The 24132-nt window shown below is 44.6% G+C and overlaps 2 protein-coding genes and 2 non-coding genes across 4 annotated transcripts in view; all 4 read right to left on the reverse strand.

Annotated features, from left to right (window-relative positions):
• The window catches only part of Insr (insulin receptor), a 900533-nt gene that overhangs the window by 198538 nt on the left and 677863 nt on the right, over positions 1 to 24132 (reverse strand). The gene's annotated exons all lie outside the window — the stretch shown is intronic.
• On the reverse strand, positions 7602 to 10829 carry Rpl21 (ribosomal protein L21). The gene is made up of 6 exons (XM_052168353.1): positions 10805 to 10829; positions 9533 to 9611; positions 9228 to 9289; positions 8678 to 8790; positions 7902 to 8052; positions 7602 to 7745 (listed from the first exon to the last, which is right to left on the reverse strand). Exons 2-6 carry the CDS (start codon positions 9597 to 9599, stop codon positions 7656 to 7658), a joined length of 483 nt encoding a protein of 160 aa, XP_052024313.1. The 5' UTR covers positions 9600 to 9611; positions 10805 to 10829; the 3' UTR covers positions 7602 to 7655.
• Positions 8508 to 8636, reverse strand: LOC127673454 (small nucleolar RNA SNORA27). The gene has a single exon (XR_007975183.1). It is a non-coding gene; the product is annotated as a small nucleolar RNA SNORA27 (small nucleolar RNA).
• LOC127673450 (small nucleolar RNA SNORD102) lies at positions 8869 to 8939 on the reverse strand. Its single transcript, XR_007975179.1, has one exon. It is a non-coding gene; the product is annotated as a small nucleolar RNA SNORD102 (small nucleolar RNA).

Consider the following 24132-nt stretch of genomic DNA (forward strand, 5'->3'; position numbering starts at 1 on the left):
TTTAAAATGGTACCGAGAGGTGACAACTCTGAGGAAAAGGGTATTACCAAGGGAAGGGTCCTAATTTACTAATTTAGTGTGAATCAAGGTAATTGCAGTCACTTCCCTGTGAACTCCCTTAGCAGGCAGTCATGCCCACAGCTCAGCATCCAAACCCAGACAGCCCCTTTCCGCTGGGAGCTGACACGGACTCAGTGAGGATCCCACTTGGGTCCCAGACCTACTTTACTATTCAAATATTTCCTGGTAGGTATGTGGTAGAACTCAGGGTAGGGGGCAGGAGAAGGACCCAGAAGATAAAAATGGCCTTGTTCTTGGATGCCACCATGGCACGGCTGTATCTCAGTCTCATTTGCCCAATTGTCTTCTAGACAGTCCTACCTGTATTCTTTCCTCTTTTCCAGCTTGAAGGGCATGATGAACCACACAGAACTTAATGGTTCAATGCAAAACACTGTTCTTAAAAAAGATTTACTTACTTTTGCCGGTGCTCTATCTGTATGTACACCTGCATGCCAGAAGAGGGCATCAGATCCCATTACAGATGGTTGTGAGCCACCTTAACAGTTGCTGGGAATTGAACTCAGGACCTTTGGAAAAGCAGCCAGAGCTTTTAACCACTGAGCCATCTCTCCAGCCCCCACATTCTGTTCTTAAGCTATGCCAGGCTCTGTCAGAGGGCTTAGCTGAGAATTTATGAGTCCTAGGGAAATAGGCTGAACTGCTCCATCACAGACTCTCAAGTTTGGCTCATGCAGGAGTTTGGCAAGGCTTGCCCTCAGAGTGGCCAAGCAGAGCCCTAAGACAGTGAGTGAAAGTAGGGCAAGGCCTCTGGAGGCTGGGTGACTCTAGGGCAGAACCCTCATCCCTGGTGCACAGTTGACCAAAGCAAACCATGAGGCCAGCTTGAGTTCAGAAGATGGAGAAATGATACTCTACCCCTATAAGGACAGAGCAGCAAGTCACATGGGAAAAGGGCTAGCATATAGTAGAACATGTCAGACAACTCGGTCTAGTTTTGCTGTTGAACATGCCAATAAACGTGCTTCCATACACCAAGTAGTTCAAGCCAGATCCTGTGACCCCGCCTTGACCTTAGCTACTCCCATCATGTCACGGTCAAGTTCCACGGTTTCTTTTGCTCACATTTCTGGGTGTCTCCCTAGGCACCCCACTCCCCTTCTTCCTCAGCTGAAGAATACTGAATGTTCCTGAACTCAGCTAGACAGTCAGCACCTCTTCTTGTTCCTCTCCTGAAGACACAGCGAAATCACTGCCAGAATTCCTAACTCCATCTTAATTTCTCAGGGCCCCTTGGCAGTTTCTGTCTCAGCTGTCATTCAAGTTGGAATATTTGTTCGCTGTCCATTTTCACTGGGAAGGAGACTTACTATGCATCCTTTTTCCCCAGCAAGTGGGGATCTCTAACATTGCAAGAACCCCATTCCCAACACACACACACACACACACACACACACACACACACACACGCACGCACGCACGCACACACATTTAGTTGACTTTCTGAATGATCAAATGGATGGGCATTGACTCTACTGTTTGACATGGAATAGCCAAAAGTCCTGTTTATGTCTGTTGTTCTGATGATCTGGAAAAAGATGTCCTAGAGAGACCTGCTATAGTTAAGAGGCACAGACTGTGATCTTTTCACAAGGCAATCATTTCCCATTAACAGTCAGTTTAGCTGCAGAGACATGAAGCAGGGCCTTCCTAACTGGAAAAATGGGCACCATGAATACAAGAGCTGTTTAAGAAGTCACTGGGGAACTGCTGTTTTACAAAAACCCATTACAAAGCTCTGGGGAGGCAAGGCTGTTGTTTCTTGGAGTCTCTTGGCCTCTCCTTGATGGACACAAGATGGTTTCTGTAGCATCCAGTTCTCATATAGAGAGGGAAGGACTATCTTGCTTTGCCTCTTGAACTATGAAATTTTTTAAAAGTAGTTCTTGAGTTGGGGACATAGCTCAATGGCAGAGCCTTTGCCTAGCACACCCTGGGGCTTGTCTAGATTTAGCTCAGAACAAACAAGGAGTGGTAGTCCACACATATAAGCCAATAAACGAGGAGTGGTAACCCTCATCTATAATCCCAGCACCCAGGAAACAGAGACAGGAAGATGACAAATTCAAGACTATCCTTGACTACGCAGTAAATTAGAGGTTATCCTCGGCTACACAAAAGCCCATGTAAAAGAAAAAGAATTATCTATTTTGTTTACATCTTACTAACCAGACCAGACAGATGTAAACAGAGGAGAGCAAGGCTCCAAACAGCTGGCAAAGGCTGGGGTGGCGGTGACCCCATCTTGCGTAGTCATGGTTCCCTCTGGAGGACTAGAGACACTATTAATATCATGAAAAATAAAAACCAGAGAATGGCAGTTGAGCAGGGGCCAATGCAATCTGTCACAAACACCCTGCCATTTCCTGTGACAGAAATGCAGATTTTAAGCTCGAGGCTACCTCCTCACTCCTTCACTGTATTTCCGGTCCCTCTGCTTACGGCAGTGATTCTCAAACTTCCCACAGCTGCGACCCTTTAATACAGCTCCTCGTGTGGGGACCCCCAACCATAGAACTATTTTTGTTGCTACTTCATAAGTATAAATCATCATGTAAATATCTGATGTGATATATGATACATCATATATGATACACCTGTGAAAGGGTCATTTGACCCCAGAGGGGTCACAATCCACACATTGAGAACCACTGGTTTAACATCGATAAGGAACATTCCGGAGCCTGGGTTCTGCCCAGTGGAAATGGGTTTGCCCTTAGAGTGCCCCTTGCTTGGAAGAGCTTAAAGTGTGTCTCCATTCTCCTTGGAAGGGTTCTTCACATTTATAGATACACGAAATAACCTGATTCTTGTGTGAAGACAATAAGCCACCAAAGCAGAGAATTATAAATAGGCTCTCCCGAATCCATGCTCCATGCTGCCTGGGCTTTATTTCATGTTATATTTGTGTCTAGAGTTACGTAAAGCTGTGGTACAATCAATGTAACACAGGCAGGCTGGACAGATTCGGGAAAGATAATAGGAATGCGTGGGCATAGACACCACACCAATCTGTGGGTGTCTTAGAGTGTGAAGGGCAGAATTGGCAAGTAGCAAGTAATAGGTTGGACAAGTCATTAACTCTTTCTCAGCCACACGAAAAGAAAGCTTAATTCCAGCCCTTCAGTGAGGTTTGCCCAGGACCCCACTATAGTTGATAAATAATCCTACCCACCATCCATATTGAGGGTCAATGTCTCCCCCCACCCCTTTTTGAGACAGGGTGAATCTTTTTTTTTTTTGGATTTGATTTTTTTTTCAAGACAGGGTTTCTCTGTGTAGCCCTGGCTGTCCTGGAACTTACTCTGTAGACCAGGCTGGTCTCGAACTCAGAAATCCACCTACCTCTGCCTCCCAAGTGTTGGGATTACAGGCATGTGCCACCACTGCCCGGCCAGACAGGGTTTCTCTACGTAGCCCTGGCTGTCCTGGAATTCACTCTGTAGATCAGGCTAGCCTCACATCAGATTTTTCTGCCTCTGCCTTCCTGCTGGGATTAAAGTCATACAAGTGTTGGTGTGATCTCCATTTTCAGTTAAGTTTTTCAGGTTCATTGGCACTGATAACTAGAGAACCAAAGAAAAGCAACACATGGTGGGGCCTTGAGGAGCCTCACAGGTGACACCTGAGGTGCAGTGGACCCTGGAAAGGAAAACTGGTTGACGCAGGGCGGTGGTGGCGCATGCCTATAATCCTAGCACTTGGGAGGCAGAGGCAGGCGGATTTCTGAGTTCAAAGCCTGTCTGGTCTACAGAATGAGTTCCAGGACAGCCAGGGCTAAAAAAAAAAAAAAAAAAAAAAAAAAAAGGAAGAAAGAAAACTGGTTGGCACTGCCAATTATTAGGGAGATAAAATTTTAATTTGAAAAAGTCTCTAAATGTGTTTACAAGATTTTGGCAACCTCTGAGGATAGTTGCATCAGAATGGTGGCGAGAGCCAGATTTGTAGTGGGCAACCGGAAAATTAGCTACAAAAGGAACCAGAAGACACAAGAAAGCCTGGCCTGCCATCTTCCCAAGGCTTTCGGCTGAAGGAAACAGCAAGTGAATAGAGGAAAGGGACAAGATGCTGGCGTCCAGGGGCCAATCAGTGCACCAGCAAGGGCAGAAGGCTACAGGTAGCTCTCCATTACAGCAAGCCCACTGCCTTCTGGCTGCCCTCTTCCGGCAATTCGTTAGGGAGTGGGGGGAGGGGTGGGCAATCAAAATGAGAGCTCTTGACACCAGCTGTCCTTTACATTCCTACCACCCCTTGGCTCATCTTACAATAGGCTTTGTCTGCTGCATCTTCCGGGTTGTCACCCCTTTCAGAAGCAAGGCTGTATGGGTGCTGTCCCCTATCCTTTCTCCTTGGCAGCGCAGATCCCAATAAGTATCCCTGACCTCCACTAACAGCTGTAAATAAGTTGATTACAAATCAGACTCCCCAACAAAAAGATATGTTGGGTCCTAAGTTCTATAAAGAACAAAGGAGCAGAAAATGATACAGGAGCTTGCTATTTTTACAGGCCATTAAGAGACAGTCTTGATAAAATCTGGGCAGAGGTTGGATATGGAAAGGGCACAGACCACAGGCATCTATGTAGGACAAGCTTTCCAGCAAAGGAAACGCCAAGCACAAGCTTTGAAGAAGTGTGTGCCTGGCTTATCAAAGGCACAGCAAGGAAGGAAAGTTCAACCATTGCCAAGCTCTGGGTTAGAAGTCACTTCTAGAAAAAGTCTCAAAGCCACAGCTTCGATGGGAGTGTTCTATAAGGCAGGGTCACTGTCAGGATAATAAGTGATATTCAAAGTCACGAAACCAAGTATCATCTGGAGAATAAAGGTACTTCAATAAGGGGCCAAACTGCAAAGATGAAATGAAATTCAAACTCAGTTAACAAGTAATTATCAGTTTGGTAAGTTTAGTAAATGATCCTAACAAAAGTGGGTGGGGCAAGCATTTTGTTGGCTTTTAAAGACAAGGTTTCTTTGTGCAACTGTGGCTGTCTTGGGAACTTGCTCTGTAGACCATGCAAAACTTTCTGTGTTGTCTCCATGTGTACATATATTCAGTATTGGAGCCCCTGGAACCATACCTACTGATGTTTGAGAGCTACCATGCAGGTACTGGAACTGAACCTGGTCCTGTGCAGGAGCAGCCATCTCTTGTGCCCCCTGGCCTTTTCCACTTCCCAAAAGTAATTCAAACATTGGCAGCAAACATCTTTTGCTTGGAATTGTGAAGCCGCCTGCCTTCAAAGACTATGTGCATTCAGTTTGACCACTGTGTTTTTGGGAAAATGCTATGCTTTTACATCAAATGGAAAGAATTCTTTTTCTGAATAGATGTCTTGAAAGTAAGTTCCCCAATCCACCACTCGGTGATGGCAACCCTTCGAAGGATCCACTCTCATATGCTTACATCAGGACTCACAAGAGTAGTATGACCCCATGAAGTAGTAATCTTATAGTTGGGGTCAGCACAACAAGAAGGCCAAGATTCACCGCTCCTCTGAGTAACCAGGGTTTCTGCCAGTTTTACTACCTTCCTGAACGGAGGCTTCTCCTCTGCTCAGGGTAAATCATCTAAGAACACAAGGACATCTAGAAATCCTTCACTCTGGTCCCATGTGCTAATGTTACTGACAGCGCAACATGTGAAAACAGGACTTCCTGGGAAAGAACAAAGCACTCTTAAGTCTTCAGGTCTTTTTACATCCCCAGTATTCATGAGCCAAATGGTAATCAGACTTCAGAGAAACACTAGCTTTACAAAGCAAAGCAGTAAATAAGACTAAAAAAGACCATCCATTCATATATATTAGCTACCCTGAGTCCAGTTTCCCCAGAAGGCGTCCTACCTTTAGTTCTAGCATATTCTTGCCATTTTCTAACAGTCCTTACATCTCATAAGTTATCATGAAAATGAAATTGTACACCCTTAATAGATCAATATTGGCACTGCCAGCTGTGGTGGTAAAACCTTTATTCCCAGCACTTGGGAGGCAGACAAGTGGATCTGTGAGTTGGAGGCCAGCCTGGTCTACAAGGTTAAGTCCAGGACAACCAGGGCTGGCTATGCTAAGGCACCATCTTGAAAAACCAAATAAATCTCGGCACTGTTCTCAGTAGAATATTTTGTGTAGACTTGGATGCTACTGAGGGATTCTGCACTCAAGAAAAATAAAGTCCATAGTTACAACTCAGGGGCTTCAAGTTTGAAGGAAAACAAGCCTATTAACAGACCATAACACAGATCATAGTGTCCATTGAATATACCATAGACTAGAGCAGAACCCTATTTCCTAAGGTACTAACCTTGGGAATTATGGTTGCCAAATTAACTATTTGCTTTAAAAAAAAAACTCATCCAGTGCATTTAAGTAATTCTAACAATTACCCCAACCAGGGACTGGGGTGGGCATCCAGAGACCCTTTGTGACTGAAGACATGATTGAAGGTAAGGACAACTAAGGCAGCTGTTTACTGTGTACTGGACACATTGGTACCCACTCACACCATGTGGACACAGACAGGTGGTTTAAGCACATCACTAGGTGTTAATGAGCTATGACCACAGTAGCAAGAATGTTAGCTCCATTGCCTGTAAAGAGATAATTAATGGGGACTTCACCCACTGTTTAGAGCAACCCCACTAACAGGATGTTAACCAAGCAATGTGTTTCAGGAAGATACTTGGACTATTTCTACAGAACCCACTCTTACCTTTATTGTCCAATTTCAGTATAGCTGCTGTAGCAAGCAACAGTATAAGGAGCTACCAGTTGCCGGGTGGTGGCACACGCCTTTAATCCCAGCACTTGGGTGGTGGAGGCAGAGGCAGGCAGATTTCGAGGCCAGTTTGGTCTACAGAGTGAGTTCTAGGATAGCCAGAGCTATACAGAGAAACCCTGTTTCAAAAAAAACTAAACAACAACAACAAAAAGGAGCTACCAGTCAAGCAAGAGGATAAGGCGCATATACCAGTTTGACACCAGATTCTGATCCTTGGTTACAACATAAGCACTGCCTAAATGGCCATGAGAGAACGCTTAAAGCCAATGACTATCCTTACCACACTGTGGCAACATTAATGCACCTGCAAAGTACAACCTGAAAGAACACCGGAAAGGTGAACCAAAGGCCAGTACTGATTTTGTTCCAATGACGGTATGGTGGGCCATTTATAATCTTTAGGTTAGGAAAGGAACCAATGCTTTTTCATCAAGTAGGACCAAATGTCTGTGGCCAGCTCTCTCCTGGCTTAGTTTTATATGCCCACTTTGGAGAATTTAGAAACTCTTCAAAGTGGGAACGTCACACACGCACTCTGATATCCCCGCCTTGATACCAACATGCTACCATGCACGTCATGCAGGTGTGAAGGTCCCCGGGCTTCGGCACCTATAGAGTGGGTATGTGACGTTTACATCTTGTAAACATCTGGCTATTTTCTAATCAAGAGTATATTTTCTACACACTAAGCCACATCACTTAGAACCAGTACAATCTGAACAGGACAGTGAGAAGACACCACACTTCAGCCTAAGGAGAGCACTTTGCAGTCCGGGTCCTTTATTTCTCTTTTGTACATCAGGCCATGAATTCGTATGGGATGGGCTCCAGCAGCTCGGGCTCCTTCCCGTTAGTCCTCACAAAGTGGGCTTCTCTGGGTGGTGCAGGCTGGTAAGGAAAAAAAAGGAATCAATAGTAACGTTTAGTGTTCTTTGAAATTAATGAACACCCAATTCTTAAACTTATTAACAAAGAGAGCAAAATTCTTTACAGATTCCTCAAGATTAACATTAATAGATAAATATTGCCAAGGCGGGTTCTTACCTGGCGCTTCAGCTGAACCCAGGTGCCCTTCTCTCTGGCCTCCTTTTTCTTCTGATCGTTCTCTTTCACCCGCTTCAGAAAGCTGTCTCTGCTCTTCGAGTGCTTGATGTGCTCAATCCGCACATTGATCCTCTTGGCCAGAATCTTGCCCCTGGAATGACCAAGGACCAATAAATTCTAAATGCTTCATTCAAAAACACAACAAAAATGTACACTGACAGTTGCTAACACTTCACTCAAGATCAACAGTGACATGTCAATCATTCTTTTCTTTTTAAATCTGAGTACACTGTAGCTGTCATCAGACAAATCAGAAGAAATCACCAGATCTTATGGTTGTGAGCCACCATGTGGTTGCTGGGAATTGTACTCAAGATCTTTGGAAGAGCAGTCAGTGCTCTTAACCACTCAGCCATCTCTCCAGCCCCATGTCAATCATTCTCACCCAAAGGAAGAGGCTTTGAGAACACACCGTAAAGCTGCTTAATTGATGGAACAGACCCCGAACCATAGTAACTTACCCAAACTACGCTAATGAAACTTGGAATGAAGTTTCAATGTCATAAAAACCAGCACAGACCACTCACAGAATCCCCCAAACAACATCAATGTTCCCCCTGACAGGTTACAAGACAAACACTTAAGTTTGCCTGAGTTTTAAAAGGTTATTTCCTTTGCCCCACTTGAATGGCCAATGAAGACATTAAGTCCAATTGGCAAAGTGAAAGGGGGTGTGAGATCAACTTCTTAGTCACAAAGAAAGGCGTTCTACTCACTTAACTTGCTTGTTTACAATGATGCCCACAGCATGCTGGGTGACATTGTAGACTCTTCCGGTTTTGCCGTGGTAACACTTATGGGGCATTCCTTTTTGAACAGTGCCCATTCCCTAGTCAACAGACAAAGTGTTATTCCTCTTTTCAAATCCTTGTAACTAACCAAGGCTCCCTTTCAGGGACAACTCAAGAACTCTCAGAGCCGGTGAAATGTGGTTTTCACATTGCATTGAGCAATCAAACAGGCAATCATCATTAAGTTCCAGAGCGCCCGTCAAAGAATGCAGCCTTCACTGCGGTTTTCCTACAACTTCTATGTTAATAACTTTGTTTTGAGATGGGGTCTAACTGCATAGCCTCACCTGGCCTTGAACTTAAGAAATCTGCCTGCCTTGCATCCTGAGTGCTAGCTAGGCTTAAAGGCATGAGCCAGCACTATAATGCTATTTTTAATGGTATCTATCTTTTACCCTTCTCCCATCCTGGGCTATTAACCCCAAGTAATTAAACCATCATTCCTAACTTGTGGTGCCCTTTCTTCCACTCTCACCTTGATGTCTACAATATCACCCTTCTTGTAGATTCGCATGTATGTGGCCAAAGGAACAACTCCTGCAACAGGAAAAAAAAAAAAGTCAAGACATCTAGAACCGCACATTGAGGGCACCAGTTTTCAACACAAAGTACGCGGCAATGGACAATTTCTCCTAGAAGCAGAGCCAGCCTAAGACATGCCACTTGTTTCCAGAGCAGGCCCACACAATTATGAAACTATGAGAGAAGCATGCTTCCCTTATGGCAGAATACAGGCATATGCTAAGGCCAACAAATATCAAAGAGGATCGTGCCACTTACCATGTTTCCTAAAAGGCCTAGAGAACATGTACCGGGTGCCTCTCCTCTTTCCCTTTGTGTTCGTCATTTTGGCGAGTTACTAAAACCAGAAGAGTTATTAGTCAAATAACAATCCACACTTAATGTTACCAATTGTCCCATTAACCACAACCCCCCCAAAGTCATCTTATCAGACAAGGCTCCCTCAAGCTCAGAACCTTCCTCAACCTCCCAAAGCACTAGAATTGAAAATGGGTGCCCAGGATTCCTTTCAGCAAAAGAGCTCAAATTCTGTCATTAGAACCAGCAGATCTGGATGTTAAAACTTTAGGTCAACATACTGTTGTTATCTACACATAAAACGGTCTAAAAAGCCAAGACATTGATACCTGCCAACTCCAGGATAACCTGGAGACCATCAGACTCATCAAGCTCTTTGATACTATAACTTAATTTCACTTTTTTAACTAACCTAGTTTTCTACCAAAAAATCTCTTAAATTCTACACTTCCACTTGCTAACGTATTAGGAAGCATGTTAGGAAAACCAGATTACCACTAAACTTAAAGCAAGCCCCAATGCTTTCTGCTAACAAGAATCACTTTAGCTTACACTCCAACCTGTAAAGGGTCTAATTCTATAAGCAGCAAAATAACGAACAGCCCCCCAAAGATGGCTGGCACGGGAAGACTACCTAATTGGCAGTTAATTTATGAACTTACCTACTATGCGTATTTAGAACCAGATCATGCATTCCCACAAACCAACAAGGCTTGGATTACTCCAGTCATCCCTCCATTTCTACCCACAAGGGAAGCTCCAAAGCATGGGGTACTAGAGCCAACCACTTGCCCTTGGTCGTAAGCATTGGTGTAGCAGCCTTAATGTTACCTCCCTTCCCCACGCTCGTCTTCTAGGGCCAAAATTTGCAATTCCTACGTGTTCCTCGTGTATCTGGAGGGGTCCCCATTACATCATTACCAGGCTGACCCGGCGGGCACCCTCCTCGGCCGAGCCAACTCCAGGCCTGTACACACCCAGGTATCGTAAGACCCAAACCGAATCGTAAGTCCTAACCCGACAGCACATGCTCAAGCTTAGAGTTAGGCGGACGCCCGGCAACGAAGACTGAGCCAGGCCCGGCTTCCCCGGATAGAAGCCCCCGGGCACACACCACCCAGACCAGTGACCTCCAGACAGTCTCCCCACGACCCTAACACGCAGTCTCCGCGGCCTGAACTCCTCACGCAGCGTGTGCGGAGTGCAAGACGAGAGAGCCACGCGCGTACCAACCTGGAAGATGGCTGCCGCGGCCGAAAGGAGGAGGGCGGGGCTGCGCGCTCTTACAAGGCCCGAGGGCTGCCCGCGGCGCCGCCTGAAGAGAAACGCCTGGTCTGCGAGGCTCTTCAAGAGAACCTCAATCACCCCGGTATCCTGGAGACTCTGTGAGGACGCTCTCCTTTGCGCAGATTAAAGGCATCAGGCCAACTGAAAATCACACGGGCATCCTGTTAGACAGCCCAGAATGGGGCCCTCGCGGGCGTAAAGCCTGACGCGACTTCCGTAGCGTGCTGACATCATCCGTGTGTCCTCTGACGTAGGAGGTACCGCCTCTCCTCTGGTTTGCACGGGGTTCTGCCGTGCGGTGCGTCTTACAGTATGTAGCGTGTGTAGAGTCGCGTAGGTAGACAATTACGTGTGGACAAGAAACCTTGTCTGTGTGTATTTCAACGCACATACCGGTCTGTTAAAGTTTGAAAAGCTATGCGTAGTGCGCATGCTCATAATCCCAGCCTTCCGGAGGCAGAGGCAAGAAAATCTGAGTTTTCGAGATTGTCCTGAGCCGAGTAGTTGAGACTCTGTCTCAAAAGACAAAAACAAACAGAAAACAAAAAACCCTCACTTTGGTTTACTCTCCTCTCATACCTGTAGTTTGAGCCTGTCCAGACACTCGCCTATCTTGTTTGGTGTATATTAATTGTACAAAATAATAGGTTTCATTTTGACATCATAAGACCGGCATGTGTGTAAAGTACTCTCATCTTATTCAACCCCCATTAACCTCACTTTTCCTTCCCTTCCTGACTGTCTCCCTGGCTGTAGGTAAGGATGTTTTAGTCAATCGTGCTGACTAAAATTCCTAACAATTGACTGGCATAACCGAATTGGATATTACAAACGCTCCAATAATAGATGAGGACTTTGAGAGATGAACATTGTTATCTTTGTAATAGCTCTCCGGATCCCCATTCCACTTATGCCATAGTCCCCCACTTAAATTTGGAGACATTAATTTTGTCTTTAGTATGCGTTCTTGGGAAGGTAAGTCCTCCTTCAGCAAAACGAGAAACCAAACCGGTGTGCTGGTTCAGCCAGGAGGGTGGAGCGCACAGCCTGCTGACCTGAGTGGGCTCGCTTCCCTCAGCTTCTGCCCGCTTCCAAGCCTCATCCTTGGATATTTATGAACTCTGAACACCACTGTATCCTGCCAGTAAACCCCAGTAATAAATTCACTAAAACCCAGCGAATGACATGTCCAGCCAGGGTTAGGTTCTGTTTGAAATTCCATTCACTCATGCTACATGATAACCGTTTGATTGGAAGATTCTGTAATAACATTGAAGCCCTATCTCAGAGTGTGCGAAAAACATAACTGATTTAATTAATCAAGAGTTTAATACGAGGTTTCAACTATCGAGCAAAATTTAATATCTATGACAATTTTTTTTTAATTTATTTTTTGTTTATTTTTTTGTTTTTTCGAGACAAGGTTTCTCCGTGTAGCCCTGGCTGTCCTGGAACTCACTCTGTAGACCAGGTTGGCCTCCAACTCAGAAATCCGCCTGACTCTGCCTCCCAAGTGCTGGGATTACAGGTGTGCACCATCATGCCCGGCCCTATCTATGACAAAATTAAGTACAGTTGCTTATAATTAATTTTTTTCTTGGTCAAATCAAAATTTTGTTCCCAAAGCAATTTTTGTTTGATTTTGAAACAGAGTCTCCTTTTTTTGTTTGTTTGTTTTTTGTTTTTTTGAGACAGGGTTTCTCTGTGTAGCTCTGGCTGTCCTGGAATTCACTCTGTAGACTAGGTTGGCCTCAAACTTAGACTCAGAAATCCACCTGTGTCTGTCTCCAAAGGGCTGGGACTAAAGGCATGTGCCCTGCCGAGGTAGAGCCTCATTATGTTGATGTGACTGATTTGGAACTCAGAAGGATCAGCCTGTCTCTGCATCTTGAGTGTTGAGATTAAAGGTGGACAGCACCATATCTGGCCCAATTTTTCTGTTTTTTTTTTTCTTTTTCTTCTTCTTTTTTTTCTTTTAGTATATTACTTATTTTAGTTGATTTAGGTTGAGTATAATTGAAATGATACTAATGCTAGCCTAAGAGTTAAGAAAATAAAAATACTATACAAAAAATGAGTACCAGAATTAAACATGTTCTTGCTTTGTGCCATTGCTTTAAACTTTATCCATTATCTGTGATGTGTGTGTGCGTGTGCACGCGTGCGTGTGCACAAGTGTGTGTTAGTATGACTTTGTGTATGCACATACAAGAGTTTCAACTTGTGCTACATGTGCAGACCCTAAGTGTACAATTGGATTTCTTTATACTAACATTTTTAAGCTTCATAGCCTATACCTGCAGTCAGTATAAAGAATATTACCTCCTCAAGATTCCTGGACCTTCTTCCTAGTCAATCTACTCTCTCATCAGAATCATGAAATAGTCTTTTTTTTTTTTTTTTTTTTTTTTTTTTTTTTTTTGGTTTTTCAAGACCAGGTGTCTCTGTATAGCCCTGGCTGTCCTGGAACTCACTCTGTAGACCAGGCTGGCCTCAAACTCAGAAATCCACCCGCCTTTGCCTCCCACGGGCAGGGATTAAAGGCACCACCGCCCAGCTGATAAAATATTCTAATTTCTGATTTCTTTTTTTTTCTCATTATTTCTCTTGTCTCTTTCTTTCATTAAACAAACAAAGGGGCTAGGGAATTGACTCCAAGACACAGTGAATACCAGGCAAATGCTCTAAGGCTAAGCTATCTCTGCTCAACCTTATATCGTCTCAGAAATACCCTGATTTCTATAAAAATATTGTTGTTTCATTGCAGGTAAGCAGCACCATACAATTTATATGTTCTTTTTTTCCTCTCATTTTTTATTCTGTTTAGTGTTTTTGAGATCCAGTAATGTTGCACGTGTCAGTAGTTCAACACTGTTTAATGTTAACTAGTATTGCACTATGTAGATATACTGAAATGTGACTTTGTGGTTTTTGGACTAAGATCAGGTGAGATAAACAACAATTTACTTTTCTCTCGATAAAAATTAAATATTTGCCTGGCGGTGGTGGTGCACACCTGTAATTCCAGCACTTGGGAGGCAGAGGCAGGAGGATTTCTAAGTTCGAGGCCAGCCTGGTCTACAGAGTGAGTTCCAGGACAGCCAGGGCTACACAGAGAAACCCTGTCTCAAAAAAAACAAAAACAAAAAACAAAACAAAAAAAAACCAAATAAATAAATATTTGTTCTCTCTTTTAATATAGCTACGCAAGTTTTCATGAACTCGTTTTAACTTCTGTTGGGGTGATTTGTAGCAAGTTCATTTCTGATCATATATTAGGTCTTCTTTGACTTCATTAAAACATTCTAAAGTAGTTCCCAAAGGGAACCACAGTTCTGTTTATCTAGCATCCTCCCCTGAAAAAGTAAAGCATATTTGCACTTTATTATGCTGACAGGGTCTCATTGAATCTCTCAGGCTATTTTGAACTCTTGGGCTGAGGTGATCCTTCTGCGTCAGGCACCCTGACAGCTGGGTTGTTAAGTTAGCTACTTCGCCATCCACAAGAAATCAATTTTTACTGCAGGTGTCTCATTTATATGAGACAAGGTCTCAATATGTAGACCAGGTTAGCCTCTAACTCAGAGATCTTCCTGCCTCCACCTCCCCAGGATTGGTATTCAAAGCGTGCTCCACCACATCGGACTGTTTTATTTATTGGTTTTGAACTATTGGTGATCAAACACCTCGTGTATGCTAGGCAGGTGCTTTCCTACCGGCCTATGTCCCCAGCCCTTCCACTTTAAAAAAATAGCTGTGTCACCAGTTCCATTGTACAGGTCGTGAAAGCAAAGTCGGTTCCTGAGTTCCTCGTGATCGATTTGTTTCTATGTAGTAAATGCAAGATTTCACATTTCATGCAGAATTTGTGAGCATCTAGATTCGGTCAGGTACTGTAACACAAGATGAGGCTGTAAGCGTAAATATTATCTTTGCTCTCGAGAACCCACAGGGAAACTGGAGGGAGAGAAGGCCCATGCATTATCCCTTGTTATTATACTGACCCAATAGAAGAGACTGAGTTTGAGCACTGTGGGAGTAGTGCAGAGGGGAAGCGGGCCAATCACGAAGCTTCATGTTTCGAGTCTAACTTAGTGAAAGACTGACATTGGTCAACAAATTCAAGTGAAGAGCTTCCAGTAGGAAGGAAGCTTGTGATGGTGCAGGCAGAGTGAAGGATCAGAATTTGAACTCGGAAAAATGAAATCACCCGAAGGAAGAAAGGAAGCTACAGGAAGGAAGGTCAGCAGCAAGAAGTGGCTTCCTACATGGAAACCCAGCTTTGGGCTAGGGATGTAGTTCAGTGGGGGAACACACTTTAGGTTGTGAAGATAAATTTGTATCTCTGTATAGTATATTTTTGCATTATGTCTTATGAAGGGCTTTATAAAGAAGTCTTTGCTGAGCCAGATAGTGGCACAGGCCTTTAATCTCAGCACTTCGGAAACACTCAGTCAGATCTTTGAGCTTGAGGCCAGCCTGGTGTATGTGGTAACTTCCAGGGCAGCCAGGGCTACACAGAGAAACCTGTCTCAAAACAAACAGGTCAGGCATTGGTGACGGCATGCCTGTAATCCCAGCACTCTGGGAGGCAGAGGCAGGCGGATTTCTGAGTTGAAGGCCAGCCTGGTCTACAGAGTGAGTTCTAGGACAGCCAGGGCTACACAGAGAAACCCTATCTCGAAAAAACCAACCAACAAACAAACGAATTATTTAATGTGTGTGTATGCATCTCTCTCTCTCTCTCTCTCTCTCTCTCTCTCTCTCTCTCTCTCTCTCTGTGTGTGTGTGTGTGTGTATGTGTGTACATACACACGTAGTGCCCACAGAGGACAGAGGGTGAGAGCAGCCAGTGCTCTTGACGGCTGAGCCATGTCTGTAACCCCAGAAGTATGATTTTAAAAGTGTGTTTGCTTGCTGCTGCTTCCCCTCCTCCTCCCAGTCCCCCTAAGAAACTCTGCCTTGAAAACACCAAAATAAGTAAGTAAACAAATATTTGATGTGAACTGACTGAATCCCATAGTCCACACAGGCATGCATGAGCTCAGAAGAAAGTTGAGAATGTTAGTTTGCTGGCTGGTTGATCTCAGCTTTATTTTGCCTTTAGGGTGAGACTCTGACCCAAATATGCATGTTTCCTTAGTGATCTTAGACCTGCAAAGTTTTCCAGGAACGTGGATATAGACTCATTTCCATTTCGCTGTGTGAATTCTACGCAGGTTTTAGTGCAGCCTTCCTGATTGCCTCAAGCTGGAGGTTAGAGGGGTTTTGTTAGTTTGTTTGGTTTGGTTTTGGTTTTGGTTTGGTTTGTTTAAATTTAGATTTGTCCTATAAACATACTAGTTTTTTTTTTAAAGATGTATTTATTTATTATACGTCAGTACACTGTAGCTGTCTCCAGACACACCAGAAGAAGGCGTCAGATCTCATTACAGAGGGCTGTGAACCACCATGTGGTTGCTGGGATTTGAACTCAGGACCTTTGGAAGAGCAGCCAGTACTCCTAACCGTTGAGCCATTTCTCCAGCCCATATGCTGATTTTTAAAAAAGATTTATTTATTTATTTATTTATTTATTTATCTAATGTATACAACTATACCATTGCTTTGTTCAGACACACCAGAAGAGGGCATCAGGATCCCATTACTGATGGTTGTGAACCATCATGTGGTTGCTGGGATTTGAACACAGGACCTCTGGAAGAGCAGTTGGTGCTGTTAACCCTGAGCCATCTCTCCAGCACATTGATTTTTTTTTAAAGCAGGAGTTATTATTTTGAAAGAGTATTATTGTGTAGCTCAGGTTGGCCTAAACTTGAAGTGTCCAACCTCTGCTTTCCTAGGGCTGGATGACAGATTTTGGGGGGGGGGGGGTTGGATTTTGTTTTTTTCGAGACAGAGTTTCTCTGTGTAGCCCTGGCTGTCCTGGAACTCACTCTGTAGACCAGGCTGACCTTGAACTCACAAATCCGCCTGCCTCTGCCTCCCAGAGTGCGGGGATTACAGGCATGTGCCACCACCACCCGGCTTGGATAACAGATCTAAATGCATCATATCCCTACCTTGATTTTGCTGATTCTGGCAAGTCTTTAGACAATTAGACAAAGTGCTCATAATTCAACCAGTTCTCTGTGAGGAAAGAAGGGGAATCCGGTGGTTGCTTTGTTTGTTTAAACTTTTTATTTGGGGAACATTTTTCAGGAGAGACCCACAGATGTTTTCTCAAGGTTATCTTTCCCTTTGCTGTATGAAATTGTGAGCAGTTAGGATTGTATGTACTGACACTTGCAGATTCCTGCAGATGCATTCAGCCTCCCGTCTCTGTCTCTGTGCTATCATTCAGGTATGGGGTTGTATTTTAACAGACTAAAAAGAATATAGAGGAAATTACTTTGGCTGTCATCCTTGCTGAACAAAAACTGAAAATTCTGTATCCATTAGAGAAATTACTCTTGCCAAAATTTGCTATAATGCTAGGAAATTTTGAAATAGGCTCTTTTTGGAAACAGACAGTAGTCGTCACGGTGAACCACCATGGCATCAAAATATTTCTGTAAAATAATCAATACCAAACCCCTTTAAGGTTTTAGCTCAGATTTGTAGCTGAAGGCCATGTAGTTTATAAGCATTTGTTGGACGTTAATGCTGTTAATTTGTGCCATGCCTTCAGACTCTGAGGGTGGAATCCTGCCACCGCCAGCTGTTTACTCCAGACTTTAAACCATCCATGATGCTTAAATTTTGCCTTTTGTTCTATCCTTGTCCTGGTTACTCATCACCAGACCAACCGGCTCTGGAATCACCTAGGAGACACACTTCTAGGTGTCCGTGTGTGTGTTTGCAAAGCTCTTATTGAGGAAAAAAAGACCCATCCCAATGATCTGGGACATCCTATGATCTGGGCTCCCAGGCTGAAATAAAAGGGATGAAGAGGGCTGGTGAGATGACGGCTCAGTAAGAAAAGTGCCCACCTGTCACACAAGAAAAATGATGTGAGTTGATCCCTGGGACCCGTGTAAAAGTCGGAGGAGGAAGCTAACATCACCGAGGTGGCCTCTGACCTCCACACATGCACCATGGCAGATGCACACACTCGAACACGCATCACTGCCTGGCTGCTCTAGATGTGAAGAAATAGCCTCCTTTTGTCAAATATTCCCCACCCGTGACTGGAAAACCAGTGAACCAACATGCCCTGCCCTCCCTGAACTGCTCATGTTATTTCAGTCACAGTGTAGGACCTCCTTTTGGGGAGACCCCCACTCCATTCTCGGGATAGCGTACACCCAAGGAAACACGAGAGACCGACTTGATGCAAATGCATGAGGTAGTTTATTATCAGAGCTCTGGATCGACATGTATCTCACACAGGAGACAGAGGAGTCGACCCTGAGGCTCAAAAGTTAGGGGTTTATATAGGAAAAGTCGGGGGGTTTTGGCGCAGTTGCACATGATTTGCTGATTCAAACATTGGTGGGGGATTCTGGCGTGCAGGGTGGGTTTTTTTTTTGCATACATGCAGATCGGCCGTCAGCAATGTAGGAGGGCGGTTTATTTTTGTTAGCAGGAAGGTCACTTTGACATTAGTAAACTGCATCCAAGGGACAGGAGACAGGAGACTCCAGTCCAGATAGTGTATGACCCATAGGAGTTTTCCCAGGCATGCCCCTTATCTGCTTGCTGCCTCAACTATGGATTCTGAAAAGTCCCAACTCCCTTCAACAGCACTAAGAAAAGAAACTAATACAAATGATGATGCTTAAATGTTGGATTTTTGTGATACCCTGAATGATACCCGGAAAGCTTTTTGGTGTGTGTGGGGGGGGTGTCCAGGAGATTGGAATGATCCAATTTAAATTATCTGTCAATGTTCTGCTCATATTTTATTTGGTCTATTAAGTAGAAACCTCTTGAGAAGAATGGGTGCTCTGTCCCTACAAGAGTACAGCTTTGTACACAGGGCTAAACATAGAATATCTGTACAATACATACATACATATATGAATATATAATACATACGTTTATATTTAGAAAGAGAGAGGACTATGAACGTGGAACGGAAATGAGTTTGCCCAACTGGACTACTAGTAGTGTGGGGTCGTTTTGATGACGACCTTGGTCTTGTTGAGAAATTATCATTCATTATTAGTTGCGGTCTTTTTTTTTTTGGATTTGGTTTTTTTCGAGACAGGGTTTCTCTGTATAGCTCTGGCTGTCCTGGAACTCACTCTGTAGACCAGGCTGGCCTCGAACTCAGAAATCCGCCTGCCTCTGCCTCCCAGAGTGCTGGGATTACAGGTGTGCGCCACCACTGCCCGGCTCATTAGTTGCAGTCTTACCAGGACGGTTGGCTCGTGGGGTGGAGAGGGGACTCTGCTCAGTGGCCTTGACTATTTACTGGTCACCCGGTAGGATCGAGGAGAGGGCCCTAGGGGTTCAGATGGCAGACAAATCCTTGTGCTCTTGAAGTTTCCCTCCCATGAGGACAGCTGGTGATTCAGTGTTGGATGGGGTTTATATCATTACATCACAATGTGTATGTCATGATGAGTGGAGGCAGGTGCTAGAAGAAAGCAGAAATTACAAATCCTGGTTTACACTGTGTCCAGAGACGGCATAACAGGCAGGGGCTTATCTGCAGAGATCTGAGAAAGTGAGGGGCAGAGGCTCAGAGACTAGGATCAGCAGGGAGATCGATGGAGTGTAGGTTATGAGGGTGGGTGTGGCCAGGATGGAGAAGGTGAAAAGAAAGCACTTTCATTACTGTTTTATTGATACTGTTTTATTGATGTGATCCAACGAGGAGGCAGAGCTTACTTGGCTTGTAGTTGGAGGGTTCGGTCCACCATAGCAGGAAGACCGTTCTCGGCTGTGGTGGAACCTGAGATGCTGGCCACATGCGTCAATACTCAGGAAGCCGAGGGAGCCGGATGCTGATGCCCAGCATAAAAAAAAAAAATCAACAAAGATATTTTGCCGTAATCATTTTGGATTTATTTATTGTGTGTGTGTGTGTGTGAGAACCAGGTGTTTCCCTGGTGCACACAAAGGTCAGAAGAGGACATTAGATATGCTGGAACTGGAGTTACAGACAGTTGTGAGCCGCCAGGTGTGTGCTGGGAACGCAACCACATCCTCTGCAAGAGAGCAACAAGCGCTCATTTGCTGCTGTTGTTTTGTTTGTTTCTTTGTTTGTTTTTGAGACAGGACTTCAACAAAAGTTATTTGTTTCGGTAAATCTCCAACCCAAAAGACCTGGTTAAAGAAATCACAACTCGATTAATAGGAATACAAGCTACACGCCTAGATCGGGCTGATCTGCCATCGCACTACTCTATTCCCATCAATGAGATCCCTTATAACTTTGGTTTCTCTAAGCCACGTGCTTCTCTCCATTCTCCTTCCCTTCTCTTCCTCCTCCGGTGATCCCCTCTCCTCCTCCTTCCTTCTCCCCAAAACTTTTCAGCTCCACCTTCCCTCCTCCTGCCCAGTCATCGGCGCTCGCCTTTATTTGAAAAGTTAAGGTGGGGGAGAAGGTTCACAAGGCACCAGTATCTGTGATTAACTCCTTGTCAGCTGTCCCTCCCAGGAGTGGAATTAGCATCAAAAATACAAGCCCAGGGCTATCCACAGCAGTTCTTAATCACCTAGCTCTCACTTTAGCCCCTAAATAGAAATTTTAAAAAGGAAGGAAGAAGAAATGAGAAAGGAATACTTAGCACTAGAATTTAAGGCTTGACCACGATACCTGGCTACAACTTTTTATATTTATGTAGACACGTATGTATGGGTACCTGTTGGGGGCCAGAAGAAGTCTTCAGATCCACTGCAGCTGGAGTTCAGATAACTGTGAGCTACCATGTGGGTGAGGGAAGCAAACTTGCGTCCTTTATAGGACAAGCTAGTGCCCTTAATCGCGAAGCCATCTCCCCGGCTATTTTTTTTTTTTTTTTTTTTGAGACAGGGTTTCTCTGTGTAGCCCTGGCTGTCCTGGAACTCACTCTGTAGATCAGGCTGGCCTCGAACTCAGAAATCTGCCTGCCTCTGCCTCCCAAGTGCAGGGATTACAGGCGTGCACCACCACTGCCCGGCTCCCTGTCTCATTTTTAAAAGAGACTTATTCATTATGTATACAGCATTCTGCCAGACATACACGTACACATTTGGGCCAGAAGAGGGTGTCAGATCTCACTACAGATGGTTGTGAGCCACCCTGTGGCTGCTGGGAATTGAACTCAGGACCTCTGGAAGAGCAGATAGTGCTTTTAACCTCTGAGTCATCTTTCCAGCTCCTGTTTTAAGGCTCAGTTGACGTGGCAGTTTTATTGTAAGCTTTGATTTTCAGATTTACTTATTTATTTTATATGTATGAGTACACAGTTGCTGTCAAGAGGGAATTGGATAGCAGTACAGATGGTTGTGAGCCACCATGTGGTTGCTGGGATTTGAACTCAGGACCTCTGGAAGAGCAGTCAGTGCTCTTAACCGCTGAGCCATTTCTCCAGCCCGAGCTTTGATCTTTCCCCCCGCCCCCCATTCCAAGACAGGGTTTCTCTGTGTAGCCCTGGCTATCCTGGAACTCACTCTGTAGACCAGGCTAGCCTCGAACTCAGAAATCCGCCCGCCTCTGCCTCCCAAGTGCTGGGATTAAAGGCGTGCGCCACCACCGCCCAGCAAGCTTTGCTTTGCGTTTCAACCACTGCTTCTGTAGGCTACACTTCTGCCAATACCACACAGGGTTGTTTTTTTTTTTTCCTTTAATTTAAGATTTATTCATTTATTTCATGTATGTGAGTACACTGTCACTGTCTTCAGACACACCGCAAGAGGGCATTGGATCCCATTACAGATGGTTGTGAGCTACCATGTGGTTGCTGGGAATTGAACTCGGGACCTCTGAAAGAACAATCAGTGCTCTTAACCGCTGACCCAGCTCTCCAGCCCGAGAATTTTTTTTTTTTTTAAGACAAAATTTAGTGTTCTTGGCTTCACAATTCCAGGGTATCATGGCTGAGGATAACCTTGAATTCCTGATCCTTCTCCCCGTTTCCTCCTCCTTTCCCCCTCTCCCCTCTTCCTTCCTTCCTTTCTTTCTTCCTGCTTTTCCCCTCTCCCCTCTTTTCCTCTTCTTCCTGCCCTTCCTACTCTTCTTTCTTCTCTCTCCTTTTCAAACCTTCTGGTCAAAATTTGCTGTTGTTCTTTTCCTTCTAAATTTTCTGTTTAATCCCTTTTCACCATTTCGGTTTATCTGCACATTGCTCTCTCTAACTCCTTGGGGGTCTTCTGAATGATTTGAAAATATTAAAGTTTTTAGCCTGTAAATCTTCCCCAAAGCAAGTGTTAAACATTACTTTTTTCCCTATGAATGGACATTCCTCACATTTTTTTTAAAAAAAAAAAACCTGAGAACTGGGACATTTTGAAAAGGGTCATGTTCTTTCCTTGGATGTCTCCCCCAAATTGTCGCTGCTTTGTGTCTAAGTGAGTTTTCTGAACTCCCTTTTCACATAGGATCCTATTGTGCCTTCCACACTGGCTTCAAACTCCTGGGCTCCAGCAATCCTCCTGCCGAAGCTCTAGGGTAGTTGAGACAACAGCATGTAGTATCCAGCAATTGAACTCATTTTAGAAGAATATTCCTGTGAGGCTACTGGAATCTCTCCCATTAGATTTGCCAGATAGGCAGAACTTTCCTTAAATGTGCAGCAAAACAAAAGAAAACACAGCATAGAGTCCCTTTCAGATTGGCGCTGTGGCCTGGCACTACCCTAGTGCTCAGCCAGGCCCAGCTTGAAGGCCAGGGAGCACAGGGAGCACGGGGCTTCTCTGACCTTTTCTGCGCATGAGTTCAGCTCTGCGCATGCCCAAGGGCTTTCTAAGGTTCCTCGAACACCTTGAAGTGTGTCCTTCTCTGACTTCATCATCTCTAGACGTCTTTGTCTACTGACTGTCCCTTATTATCCTAGCCACAGGCGATGAAAGTTTATTACAATCTCCTTCCAGTATTTTCCACAAACACAAGTAGGAAGTAGCCTCAACCCTTCAGAAGTGCCAACGTATGTGATTACAAAGACGTGAGCATGTCTTCTAGAAAGTTTTCTGAGGCCAGGCAATGGGCCGTTATTTCCCCAGAACAATTTCCATATTCGGTCCATCTGGTACCTGTGGTGTAATGCAGGCTTCTGCCCTCAAGTCTGAATTACAAGTTGAGTCAAGTCACCAAGCTTGAACGAGCAGAAGAGTAGCCAGGTGAAATCAAAATACCACAGACCGCACAGGAGAAGAAAGCCCCCTGCCAGCGACTGTATACCTCTGCTTAGGCTATAGCTTTGGGAAATGGATCATCTTTGAAAGCTCGTTTATTGCTTTTGTGAAGCTTTATGTTTACGATAGTTCTCCTTGGCTATTTCTTCTGACAGCTGTCCAAAGGAGCAGGCGAGAGAGATGCATATGCTGTCATCAGTCACCCACTAGCAAGGGCATGAGTGCCTAGTTCCTGGCCTGCCCTACTTGTCTGGGGGAGTCATGTGCAGCCGAGGGCCGATGCCCCCTGTAGGCCGGCAGTAGCAGCAGAATGCAGCCGTAAGAGCTTTTGCAGGCGATGAGGGGGTGACCTATAGGGACGATCATACCAGGATAGAAACTGCACGTCTACCTTCCCCAAAGCACCGGACACAATGGTCTGCATCTCTGGCCCTTTGGAGACCACCGAACATTTAGTGGCAGATGCAATCCCTTCATGAGGTGCTAAAGGACAAAGAAGGGGATCTTAAAATGACTCGTTCTTTTTTTATTCTGGGTAATTTTAACATGTCATCTGACTAACAAGTCACCTCTAATAAAATAGAACTGGAAATAGATTTTCTTTTTCTTCCTTGTCTAGACTGTTTAATTTTGATCTCCTCTGCCATTGTCTGTTTCCCAAAGAAGCAGCTGAGTGTGAATTTTGTGGGAAGGACTCTATTCAGAGTTTCATCTCATTACACAGCACCCTAGGAAAAATCCAGCAGAAAGCGAAGATTTCTAGAGGGCACTAAGAACATTTTGAAAGATGGAGGGCCCAAGGCTGGAGAGATGGCTTACTGGTTAAGAGCACTGACTGCTTTTCCCGAGGTCCCGAGTTCAAATCCCAGCAACCACATGGTGGCTCACAACCACCCATAATGAGATTTGACGCCCTCTTCTGGTGTGTAGCTGAAGACAGCTACCATGTACTTACATATAATAAAGAAATAAATCTTAAAAAAAATAAGTATGGAGGGCCCACAGACAAT

The sequence above is a fragment of the Apodemus sylvaticus genome, chromosome 22 (genome assembly GCF_947179515.1).
Source record: "Apodemus sylvaticus chromosome 22, mApoSyl1.1, whole genome shotgun sequence".
In the NCBI taxonomy this organism is placed as follows: Eukaryota; Metazoa; Chordata; class Mammalia; order Rodentia; family Muridae; genus Apodemus; species Apodemus sylvaticus.

Bases quoted from the DNA above. Each gene is read 5' to 3' on its own strand.
- Rpl21 (XM_052168353.1), bottom strand. From the start codon at position 9,599: ATGACGAACACAAAGGGAAAGAGGAGAGGCACCCGGTACATGTTCTCT. The intron at 8,791-9,227 runs GTGAGAGTGGAA...TCTGTTGACTAG, and splicing joins GTGATATTGTAGACATCAAG to GGAATGGGCACTGTTCAAAA. The intron at 7,746-7,901 runs GTAAGAACCCGC...TTTCCTTACCAG, and splicing joins GGGTTCAGCTGAAGCGCCAG to CCTGCACCACCCAGAGAAGC.